This window comes from Cygnus atratus, chromosome 19 (assembly GCF_013377495.2).
Source record: "Cygnus atratus isolate AKBS03 ecotype Queensland, Australia chromosome 19, CAtr_DNAZoo_HiC_assembly, whole genome shotgun sequence".
NCBI lineage: Eukaryota > Metazoa > Chordata > Aves > Anseriformes > Anatidae > Cygnus > Cygnus atratus.
Window position 1 is genome coordinate 9,389,601 of NC_066380.1, and position 12,526 is coordinate 9,402,126.

At 53.0% G+C, this 12,526-nt stretch overlaps 1 protein-coding gene across 1 annotated transcript in view; it reads left to right on the top strand.

Moving 5' to 3' along the window:
• The window catches only part of WHRN (whirlin), a 50,107-nt gene that overhangs the window by 15,497 nt on the left and 22,084 nt on the right, over positions 1-12,526 (top strand). The window contains exon 3 of the mRNA XM_035564638.2: positions 9,395-9,520. Within this exon, the coding sequence (XP_035420531.2) occupies positions 9,395-9,520 (126 nt within the window). The remainder of the gene's footprint in view (positions 1-9,394; positions 9,521-12,526) is intronic.

The window sequence follows — 12,526 nt, forward strand, 5'->3', positions numbered from 1 at the left end:
AGGTTGTTGTTTTGGCTCGAGGCCCTCTGCTACTATGGTCAGTGGGAGACTGACCCTCTGTTCTGGTCAGGAGGGCCTGTGGGTGCGGAGGGCTGGATCCCAGTGTGCATTACTGTCCTTCTGCTGGCCTTTCAGATCTTTCCTCAGACGTTTCCATCAGGCTTTCTTGGGTGTCTTGGCAGTTTTGCCTAAGTAAAAAAAAGAAAAAAAAACCTGCTTCCAAAATCGCGATAAAATAAAACAGATACTTTTCTTTTTCTGCGTGGGGAGAGGCGAGCAGAGCCAGGAGGGGCCTGGACAGTGCCCGTGCAAAGCCCTGGCAAGTGAAAACGGAGCAGGAAGGGAATGGTTTTCATACTGGTGCCCAGGGGAGCTGGCGGGATCTGGCCAGTGGTGGACCACTGCAACGGGGCCTGTGGCAGAACAGAAAGCATATCAGCATGTCTCATTCCCAGTCCTCTTCTCTGACTGTGAGCCCATCATCCCTTGAGATAGGCCATATAATAAGCAAAGCCACCTGACTGTGTGTTCACTGTGCAATATCTCATCTCAGGGATTTAGTTTTCTTCTCCTTTGTGCTTCTTGTGCACAGAGAGACCTTGAGACTCATTGCAGATGCGGAGGAACAGCGCTTCGATGCCCTCGCGATGAGGCATGGGCTGGAGGGGCAGATGCTGCTCCCAGCAGTGATGGATAGGGAACCTGTTTGTCCCGTGCCAGCAGATGGTATCGCCTCTGTGGTGTTCGTGGGACATCCAGGTACTGTCATACGAGTGAGTGGGGGCACTTGCTGCCCAAAGGCATGGAGTTACCTGGACCCTCGACATATTTCCTTCTGCTTATCCTGAGATCACTCTGGCTGCCCCAGCGCTTTGATTGTTTGCCCCAAATGTCCTCAGCTCAGCCTGGAAAGCTGTAAGCTGGGGCTTCCCAACTCAGCCAGAGAGGGAAAAATCTAATTCAGGATGAGGCAGTTTGCAGATGAAATATTCATGTGGGCCACAAGGGAGAAGGGCACATTATTTTTACTTTAAGAAGAGCAACTGCTGCCGGCTTGCTGGTGTCCCCCACCCCCTACCACTCCGTGTCACCTTGATACAGCCCCTGCAGAGCACGCAGAGGCTCTTTGAAGCTGCAGGTAGGAGGTGTTTCTGCACATCGTTCCTTTACAGCTTGCTGTGTAACAACATGAGATGCTCAGAAACCTGCTGCTGTGCGAGTCCCTTCCCAAGCGTCTGATCTCCAGGGAGATGTGCTGCGGTGCTCTCTGCCAGGGTTGGTGCTGCATGGGCTGCCATTGGACCAAAGCACCCTCCTCTTTGCTGCTCTGGTCCCAAGCTCACCAAAGCTGTATCCTGGGGGTACACAGGAAAATGAATGAACTTTGCAAGTTAAGCCAGCCTTAATTACCATAGCTTCATTTGCTTCGGAAGGGAATTCAAGCCAAGTTGAATGAAGGCCACATTAAACTTCTAAGAGCATCCATGGCTTGGCTGCTGTTGCCCAAACTCACTCCCAAAGTGCGAGGGCCCCCAGCTCCAAGTGTGGCACCATCCTGGCCTCAGCCTGGCTGCAGGACCTTGGTGTGCAGGAGAGGCTGTCCTCACTCTGAGCTGTGCTCTGGTGCTGTTGCTGGCTTTTCCCAAATCTGTGCTTGTTCTTCCCTGGCACTGCCTTCTCTCAGTCTGGGCAAGCAGACAGCCCTTTGAGTCCTTCTAATGGAGTCCTTCTAATGGAGGATCACGCATTGATCCCAGGGCAGGGCATGAGCACCCCTCTATTAACTGGGAAGAGTCAATTGCAATTGCAGAAAATGTCTGAAGCTCACAGAAATGGGTTTGTAAAGAGCTGGTGCAGAGGGCAGTGCTGGACCATGAGAGCAGGCACTACTCCACCTTCTCCTGGCATCGCTCCTCTGGGGCACATCACAGCTGCCACTGCTGTTCCCATCTGACCCCCCGGGCCCCACTGGCCACGTTACCCTCCTTTTACCAGCAGCTGTGGGCTGTGTGGTGTTCCAGTCCTGGGAGCCCAACGCAGCTTGCGCCTGGCCCTTGGCTCCTCGGCTCCTCCAGACGTGATGTGGGGCAGTGAAAGCAAGCCCCACCGTGATCAAAGGCTGGCTGGCACCAAGGAGAGTCTGACCTGGCCGGTGGCTTTGAGAGGGGTTGTTTGGTGTGACTTCATGTTATTGGTCTGAACGCGTGCTTCGGGGCATGAATTTACAGAGTTGTTTTGTCCTGCCATTTCTGTGCACCACTGAGAGATGAAAATACGCCCCAGAACAGGGGAGCAGTCTGCCTCTAGCTTTTTTTCTTTTCCACTTGTGTTTGTTTATATATTGCTGTTATAAATTGGGTTGTTCTGTTCACAAATATCATGCAAATAAATGCAACGTATCCCTGGTTAATTCAGCCCAGTCAGCTGGAATTGACAGGTATCCCTGAGGGCTGTTTGATTTCTGGATGGCTTTACATCCTAAGGGAAAGGCTGGGGATTAGTGGAGTTTTTCCACCTCCCCCCCTCCTGTTGCTAATCGATCTGAATGTCCTGGAACACATACGCAAAAGCATTCTAGCAGGCACTGTTTGGGAAAATGGGCAGAGATCAGGCTTTAGCCCTACAGCAGGAGGATGTAAACCAGGAACTTTGTTAATGCTTTGCTACGTTTCAGTAAACCTGCAGTGCTGCCGTGGTTAAGGAGATGTTTCCAGCTTTTGCAAGGTTAAATTCGAGGTTGGAGGTGTCCTGCATTCATCACGCAATAGAGATATCCCTGTCTGGCTACCTTTCTCCCCAGTGCTGCTGTTCCTGCTGAAAGGATGGATTTTGTAGCGTAGTTTAACAAGTTTGCTTACCTGCAGGCAGGAGCATTCATTATCAAAAGGCTTGAAATGGAAACCGCTGCTGTTGGCGTGCGTGTGACAGCGTAAGTGATCTGTCTGGTGGCGGAGGGACGGGCACGTGGCTGCCTGCCATCCCGCGGCGGGCACCCGGTGGTGGATGAAGGCACGGAGCAGATGGGCTGCAGCGGTGTGTGGCCAGGTTGGGGGGGCTTTCAGCTCACTGGCAGGCTCACCTCCTCGGGGAGCTTGGCTGTAGCACAGGTTCAGCACAGAAGGCAGCCAGCACTGCTGGTGCTTTGCTCACCCTTGGCTTCGGATCATTGTATGGACGCTGGGATTCCGTTGTTTTTGGCTATGAAGGGAACTGTTTTGGGGATTTGGGAAGCTACCAGTGCGCTGTCCACTGACTTTGCTTTCACCCTCCTTTCCAGGCAGGGGTTCTGGGCCAAAACGCAGCTTGGGTCAGGAGCTATTCTGAATGGACAAGCAGAAGGTGGATGCGAAGACCTGGGTCAGTCACTCAGTGTAGTCCTGACCTAGTATGAATAATATGTCAGGAGAAGGCACAAGGGGTGCAAGAGTTAATGGGAATGGAGGGATGAAGGAGGTGCTGGCACGTATGCACCTGTGGTTGTGCAAGTTGTTGCAAATCTTGATGCTGTCCATGTTCATGTCGTCTGTGCCAGGTTGAAGAGATGGCTGTATTTCCAAGTTTTCCCTATTACTAGTTTCCTGTGGTCACAAACAGGCAGCCTTCCCTGCAGCCAGAATGAGTGGGTTTGTTGTGCACTCTGTGCACATCTTCCCCATAGGTGAAGTAGCCAGGGATGGCGGGCAGTAGCTAGTTTGAAATGAAGAGCTTGCAGTGCTGCAGAGCTCAGAGGACGTTCCTGGAGCTGTCCGTCTCCAGGACAGACACAGCGGCAGGACACAGTCCCCCGGCAGCATCCCGATGGAGGAAGCAAACTCCTTGCTGGGGAGGTGGGACCTGCTTGCAGTGGTCACCCCACGTTTCAGAACAGGTTAATGTTTATGATCTGTTCAGGCTCAAACTGTTGGGATTTTGACAACAGCAAAGACCACTTGTGCTGTGAATTGTCATTGATGCACTTCTGGGATCAACAGCTTATTTCAGTAAAAGCACTTTGGAAACCATCAGCCAGCAAAAACTCATAGGTGCTGCTCAGCTGGGAGGAAGACGAAATGCTCTGCAAGTGTTGCACTGCTAATTCCCCGAGAAATGCCATTTCATCAGCTGAATTGTTGCTCTAATGTGCTGATTGCCAAGGGAGCTGCTTACTCCTTTATGCTTTTGGTGCAGCAAAAGAAAGAAAAATATATTCAGAGAAGAGAATGAGAAGGTCTCTTTGCCTCCAGGCAATTTTGTATTCAAAAGTAGCTATGTTTGTTACCAAAAAAAAATAAGCAAAAAACAAAAAGTAAAAAATACATCTGTGATAACATTGTGTGGCTTGAATGCTTTCGGGAGGCTAATGGTGACTACTTGAGCATGAAGGATAAGAGATGCAGGAGAGATAAGGATGGATTTCTTTCTCTTGGGTTGTGATGACGTTTTCAGCGCGGAGCAGCACAGCTCCCTGCTTCTCCTGCTGTTTGCCTGCTCTGACCTTGCTGGGTTTGTGGCTAGAGGACTGCCCAGGCTACTTGCCGACTCGTAGTCACCTCCCCACCTGCCTGCAGGTTTTCTGTGGAGATTGAGCATGTGCCATGGGTGGCTGGTCCCTCAGTCCCTGAGGTAGAAGTTATCCCTCTGCCTTGGGCCGCACTGCCCTGGCAGGCCTCACCTCAGCACGGCCCTCAGGTCAACCCATGCTGGGGTGCTGTCCTTCGCTACTTCAGGCACTTTAAGCAGAAACAACACCCAAAAGTGATGTTTGTTCCCAAAGCCATGGGGACTACAAGCCCCAGTGGGGCTCAACAGCAGCCAGGCGGATGGCCCGGCCTGGAGACCGTCGTGTGGTGCTGCTGTTTTGGCCTGGCCGTCCCCCTGCGCCGGGTGTCACCGCTCAGCCATGGGAGGTGGGCTCGCACCTCGGCACGGTGTCCAGACACGAGCCGGTGGGGTTCCCTCCATAAGCAGGAGGGGAGATGAGCCCCGCGAGCCCCCTTAAGTGTTGTTATTGTCGTGTGTTAGCAGTAATGGCATGGAAATAGCTATCGGCACGGGTGAAACCTCCTCAGTCTGTCACGCAGCTGTGTGCTGAATTGTACTGATGCAGAGCAATTCTTGTCTGAAAGTGCTTTTTCTAATGGTAAAATTAAATCTGTCAACAGGTAATTTCATAAACCCGGAGAAAAGAAATCCCATGCAAGAATCAACTCAGAGCAAACGCCTTATCGATTATGTGGGTTTTTTTCTTCATTTCCTGCAGCAGCAGGAGGCAGATGTTTCAGTGCTGAAATTGAGATTAAAATTGTGTCCCTGACCTTCCAAATGCCGCATTGTATGTGCAGGGGTAGCTTAGGGCTGGCCTCGGCCCTGGTGAGGCACAGGGGAGGAGGTGAGTCCTGTGTAGCCACAGGCACGCGTAGCACAGCTTGGACCATGCTCTGCAGCTGTGCCACAGCCTCCGTCCCATCCCGTGGCCATGCTTGCAGCATGGGCTTGAGGAGCAGGAGAGGTGCCCTCGAAGGGCATCGCAATGGCTGGGGACCATCCCGTGCCTGGGGGAGCCGGTGTGACCATGCCAACCCCAGCGGCAGCCTCACAGCATGCCTGTGGCAGGCCCCGTCCCTGCAGACAGCCTCCTGGAGGCAGCAGGCCCTTGAGAAACTCCGCAAACTGCCTCCCCCATTATCCCTAAGCCACTGAGCAGGGACAGGGGCTTCATCCTGGCAATAGGCTTATCGCTGGGTTTGGCTCCTGGAGCGCCATCTCCCTGCACCTCCTTCCTGCCTTCCTCACCCATCCTCCGTCTGATCAAACCGAGCCTCCTGCCTGTGTGCGCTCGCTTCATTTCTCGGCTATTCCCTAAATCTGCCGTTTGTCAATAAGCTGAATGCTTTCAGAGTTGTTTTTTCCTCCAGCCCTGCTGTTGTGATGCTTTCCCAGCAGCCTGAGGTTCTCTTGCAATTTCTGCAGCGTTTATTTGGAGAGGCGTAGGTAGTTGTTGATTAAGAAACGCAATTAAGCCTTCAACAACCCAACTTGCAGGGATTGCCAGCAGTAACATTTTTAAGTAATGCTTTTTTTTTTTTTTTAACCACACAGCTGGAGCTTGCAGGGAGGAAGGTCTTTCAGACCTTTATTGCTCGGGGCTGTATTCATTGTTTTCCACTTGCTGCTTCTTGAGGACTAGATTCTCCTGGTACGTGTGTGAACATAAACTAGCACTCTCAGCCCCACCCCAGCTTTGAAGGAGTATTTCTTATTCAATCCGGTGATACTGGGGTGGGGAGATGAGCTTCCAAATCCCTTGGGCGGTGTTAAAAAGGAAATGTAAATGTCTTGATACGGAGCTACTGCTTGCGTTGCTAGCCTTAGCGCAGTGCTGGTGAATTTATTTGTTGTTCAGGGATGCACGGAGGGGGAGTGTGGCCAGTACCAGGCTATTTTTACCCTGATCTGTGGTTTTGTGTGCTTTGCTGCTATGTGTATTTTTATCAAAGTTGGGGAATTTTTGAAATGTATGGTAGTGGTGTGATGAAGAAATTCTAGCAGGGGGGGAAACCCTGAATGTTGTTAGGACAAACGGAGAGAAAAGAGAAAGATTTTGGACAAGTTTAATGTTATTCTGGTTTAAAAAAGCACAGTGAAACTTCTGTAATGTAATGGTTCTATCAGAGCAACATTTTCACGTAAAAAAAAAAAAGTTAAACTGCCCTTGATTTTGGCAGGCAAATGCTCTGCTGGGTGGGTAGTCTGCCAGCTTTCCTCTCCAGCCTGGAGCATGAAGGTGTCTTTATGGTTCCTTTATAATGCTTCAATCCTAAAATTGTTTCCAGCAATTTGTGCGCTGCAAAGCAGGTGAGGGATTAACCCAGGGGATTTCAGTTCTGTGCAGCCCCAGACGAGGGCGGTGATGCAGGTGGATAACTTCTCACAGCTCCTGTGCCCGGCTTTCCGAGGCACAGCCATTCACGGAGTGCGAGCAGCGGGTGCTGTGCTGAGAGCGGCGGTGGCGTGTTTCTGGGATCACCCCAGCTTTGGCCCACAGCCCCATGAAGCACAAGCTGATGAGGCATTAGTGGAGTTACCAGCCGGCTGTGATCCCAGCATGGAAAAGCAGGAACTGTTTTGGCATCCATGTTGTAAAGTACACAATTTTGCAGCTCCTACTCCCTGCCATCCCTAGGCAGACTTCTGTCCTGTGGCTGCTTTACCACCCAGATAAAAAGGATTTTCATTGCCAGTCTCCCTAAAGCTGGGCTGAATTCTCTGCATAATGCAGTGTCCTCCAGAAAGGCAGGTTAATTAATGAACTGAAGCTGGAAATGACTTTCCCATCCAGGTAAACGTGAAAGCTTTTGATTTGACTGGGCTGAAGAGTTTAAATATAAAAACCTGTTCACAAGCAGGCCTGGTTCTGGTTGTTTCTGCCAGTATGAAATGCGTTTTGGCTTTTCTCATTTGTTTTTATTCCTGCTGTCTGCTTTTCTCCAGAATCGGCTTGAAACTTGGGACAAAAGAGAAATAAAAAAAAACCACCAACAACCTGGAGTTATTAATTTAGAAAATGTCATGCGGTGACTGCACAAAGGCCGTTTTAAATTGAGAGCCCCCACGGGAGCTAAACACAGGCTTGCTCATCCCCTCTAAATTCTCACCTGAACCTTCACGCACCACCGGGCCCTGCGGGCAGGGGAGGTGGGAGGCGGGCAGCTGGCGGTGCTGGTGGCTTTGGGACCCCTGCAGCATCAGCGACGGCGGCTCGGGTGCTGCACGGTGCTGCTGCTGTCGGAGCACTGCAGAAAGCGCTGAGCATCTGTTGTGGTATGTGCTGGTGTCCTGAGCAGCACAAGTGGAACATCTGCCCTAGCGTTATTAATGAGAGATAATCAGGCACGTGGCTGTGCGGAGGGTTCCTGAATGCCTTCTGTGCAGGATGCTCTGAGGACGGGCGAGGCGTCCTGGTGGGTTTAGCAGCGAGATGGAGGGGACCACGGGTACCTGTAGGAGCGAGGCTTCAGGTACACGAGGGTGTGCTGCTTGCTCCAGTGGTGACCGGATCACGCCCGGGTGTTTGGGTGTCCCCAGTCAGTACCTGCACATCACATTTCTGCTCAGGTCCTGAGCCTGAGCTGGGGCTTGGGAGCGAAACACCACAGCGTACAGGCAGGGCCAGATTTGGAAGGGAAATCAACTTTGCGGCACTGGTTGCTGGTTGCTCCCTGATGGGGAGAGTCAGGCGCTGCCCCTGCTGCAGGCATGAGCTGCAGGAGTGCCACTGGGGTCTTCTGCAAGCCCCGAGGTCCTTTACAGGGACAGGCAACAGGACGGGCTGGGGCTAGAACAGCTCTTCCCTTCCTCCCTGGTATTCCTTTTGGTAAAGCAGTTGCAACAAAGCCCTCGCTGGAGCAGTTTTTCTGTTGCTTGTTCTCTGCCCTCCCTCCAGGGAGAGAGCTTCTGGGGCAGCCCCTTGCAGTTGTGCTGTGTGAGAGAAGGGCAGAAAAGTCGAGCTGGGCCCCTTCCCAGCGGGGATGGCTGTGGGTGATTACTGTGTAATCATGTTTGCATGGGGCACAGGCAGGGCAAGGGGGAATTCGCAGCCAGTGCAGACCGGCACTGCTCCATCAGTGTCAGCTGTGCTTTGGGGTTTTGTCTCAGCTAAAGGAGCTGCTTCTGGATGTGAAAGGTGTTTGCCATAAGTAAAACCAAGAGCCTGTTTTTTTTGGTTGATGTTTTTAGTCCTTAACACTAAGGGCTGGTTTTCTGTCGAATATAGGGAGGAGAAAGGAGCACTGGCATCCAGCGGTGCTGGCAGTGCCCTGTCTGGCTGATCCCCTTGCTGGGCTCCAGCCCGCAGAGTGGCCTTGGTCCCTGGCTGAGCTGCGTCTCCTTCCCTGAGTCCCAGATCCCTCCATGAATAACGTTGCTCCTCCACATAGGCTGTCTCGTGCCTCCTTCACATTAACCTCCTGCCATTACAGTGCTCTCCTGCTGGATTTGTCACCTGGGCCTTTCCACCTTCTTTCTCTTCCAAGTTTTCGGAGAGCTGCCGTCCTCCACGCCTTCCCAGCACGATCAGCCCATCCGCCCCATTTGAGCCCCTGAGTCACTGAAAGACAGGAAAAAACAAAACAAACCCAAACCACGGGTGCTGCAAGTTCTCCATGACCCGCTGGAAAATGTCCCCTGGAAGTATCACCCTGTCTGTTGCCCTGGGGTTGGTCATGCTGTCCCCTGGTGGCACACAGGGCATTGCCCTCCCTGCAGGTCCATTTGCCTCCAAAGCATCTTTTGAGCCACAGCCACCCCGACAATTCCTCTAGATGGGGAGATGGACAAGTCTGTCAGAAGCGTGGAGCTGAGGTGCTTTCGTGCAGCTCCCGGACACCACTCAGTGTCTGCTCCTCCTCCTCTGCAGGTCAATCTGGTCCTGAATGAAGGGAAGTCCCTGGGGCTTATGATCCGAGGAGGGGCAGAATATTCCTTGGGCATCTACATCACCGGTGTGGACAAAGGCTCTGAAGCAGAGAGCACGGGCTTAAAGGTAAGAGCGACCCCAGGGCAGGCTGGGGGGGGAAGGAGAGCTTCACACGGCCGGGGCTGCAGGCGCAGGGCTCTGACACACAGCTGCCTCTGCTCCTGCTCTGCAGGGCTGTCAGTGGAGAGGTAAGTGGTGTGTTTCTGGAGGTGGTGTTTCAGGGCAGGCTGGTGTCACGTTTTGAGTACTAAGGCTTGAGGGAGTCAGGCTGTCATGCAGAAAGAAGTGCAGCCTTACGGCCTGTGGAGTAGGTTGTACCCACCTTCTGCCTTAGCTCACCCCCTGCCTGATTTCTCCCCCTTGAGACAGCCTGGGGTTGTTCTCGATACAGGTACCTGAGGCTGCAGCACAGACCTAGCAGGTGAAGAAAGTCACTCTCACCTCCCTGAGCTGGCAGGGATGAGTTTTCCATTAAAGCTCCTGGTCCTGTGCCCTCTCCTTGTGTCTCGCATCCAAACCCATTAAGTTTGGAGCTCGTGTTCTGCACAAGGAGCTCTGAGCCTGCCTGCAGGGCTGCAGTTGGCTGCCGCCGTGCGAGGAGGGCAGGATTGCTGCACTGGGAACAGGTGTGTGCCACTTTCCTCCCACAGCGTTGTCATTTGCAAGGATCGTGTCTTAACAAGCAGAAGCAGCAGGTTCACCCTCGGGGCTGGAGCAGAGCCGATCAATCAGCAGCCTAAGCTGGTGTGACTTTCGGTTATGGCAGGCACCCTCCATGCTCAAACAGGTTCCTGAGGGGTTGTCTGGGCCCTTCTGAGGCTGGACTGCTCTAGGCCAGAGTTTGATACAGTTTTGTCATGGACCTCTTGTAAAGCAAGATGCTACATCTCTTTTTTATGATACATTTTTTTAATCCCACCACATACAATGCACGCATCACCTCAGAGCTCCCCCATCCTTCCTGCTGTACCGGGTCTCAGAATACGATGGGACATAGTGGGACCTCATTTGTGTGTGGTCAGAGTGTTTGGGGGTAAATTTTTATTTGTTCTATAGCACTGACCAGTAAAATAAGTTGAAAAGGGAGCTGTTAGACGTCAGGTGCATCTCCATGCTGCTGATGGGCGGGGTGTGTTCGAGACTCAAACTTTCCAGGCTGTAGCATTTTACTTCACCACTCAGAGGTTCTTTTCTGTCATTTTTCTCCTAAGAGACCCTGCTCCTTGCAATCTCACTGCACTTCTTGCTGTCTCCAGTGCAGTCCCATGGGCTCTTACAGCCAGCTCTTTCCCTGCTACTTGTGTCAGTCAAGACTGGATGGATATTAAACTCCCTGGTGTTCCCTCAGTCCACTGCAATGGTGCTGGACTGCTGAATATTGAGGGGTAATCCCCTCTGATCCCCTCTCTGCATCATGAAGCGGTACGTTTCTCCCTTGATCAACCCTGGCCAGTTTAGGGCTAAGCCGTCAGCTTTGTCCCAGCGGCCTCACAAAGTCACTTACATCCCCCAGGGCTGCTGGGGTGAGGAGGGTGGGCAGTGGTGGAGAGGGCTGGGACAGACAGGATCCCGTCCCTCAGGCAGCTTTGCACAAACCAGTTGCATCTGTCAGCACTGAGGTCACTTGGGTCCCCTTTACAGACACGGGAGAAGGAGGGAGACCTTTGCTGGGATGATCCAACCACTTCTGAACTTAATTGTCTGCTCCAGGCTCCCGCTTCTCTCTGCCAGCTCTTTGACGCAATGAAAATGCTGAACTTGGAGGTCTGGGTCAGAGCCTTAATGGCTCAGGTCCTCAGCAGGGAAACGGGGATTTGGGCCCTGCCGTGTGAGAGGGTCACTGGGGGAGCATCCCAAGGAGACATCTTGGTGTTTCTCTCTGCTCACCCGTCCTTTAAAGCACTGCTCCAAGGCCGTGCTGCAGACACGGCCCGGGAGGAGTGGGTGCTGACGGCAGCTGTGTGTGAGGGCTCGTGGAAGGTGGAAGCTCGCTTGTGAAGGGCTGTGCCCCTTGCAGGGCAGCAAGGAGTGAAAGCTGCTGCTGCAGGCTCCCTGCAGACCTCCCTCCTGTCCTGCATCTGTGCTACTGCCCTGGGCTGGCGCCTCGCCTGCACCCTGCCCCAGCATGCAGCCGTCCCCCAGGGGTGTTGATGGAACACAAGGTGGCAAGGGGCAGCAGGGACAGTGCTTGGGGCACGAGGATTTCAGGACAGGCGATGAGAAACGTGGGATAATTTTTCCTCCTAAAGAGCTGAGGAGAGGGATTGGCATGAGCCAGTGTGTCACTTAGGTCACTTTGCGGAGCCAGGGGAGCAGTCGTGTGGAAGCAAACCTGCTTGTCCCCTGTCCCTGTGCCACAGGGTCAGACTTCACCTCACAAACACCAAAAGCCAGAAGGATTAAAGGCAGGAAAAGGAAAAAGTCGCACTGTTTTCCTGAGGTTGTTTCCTTTTGTTTCACGTGCAGTGCTTCTGTATTGCCCCAAACCCCGCTCCCTGCCGCACGGGGCGCGTCGCTGCCTTCCTGCTCTCAGTCTGCCAGCCGGTGAGCTCAGACAGCCAGCACTGCGAGATGCAGGCAGACAAGTCACAGCAGCACCACACAGCCAGCCCTCCACCTCTCCTGTTGTGCCTGCCATGAAGGCAAGACAAAAATCACATGCACATGTAGTCCAGGCAGGCAGCATGCTGCGCGGGTGTGAGGGGCCGTGCCGCAGCGCTGGCTGCACGCTGGAGCCTCTGCTTGTCTGGTCTTTATCCCTCTCTCCTTGCTGTTCTGGTTTCTAGTCGCTGATCTGTGCACGCCAGCAGGCTGATGCTTTTCTGAACGTCAGGCTTCGTGTGATTTCAAATACGCATGCACACTTCCACCCCGAGTTGTGTATGCTGCAAGCTATAGATTTAGGGCCGCTTGGAGGTTTGGAGATAAAGAAAGGCCTTTTAATTTCTGCTGTTAGACACAGTTGGGTGTAGACTGCGTCCGCAAGCTCCCTGTGCTACTGCAGGTGGTGGTGGAAGGGATGTGGTTACCACGAGGAGGGAACTGATGGCTTAATGCGATCGCCAGGTAACG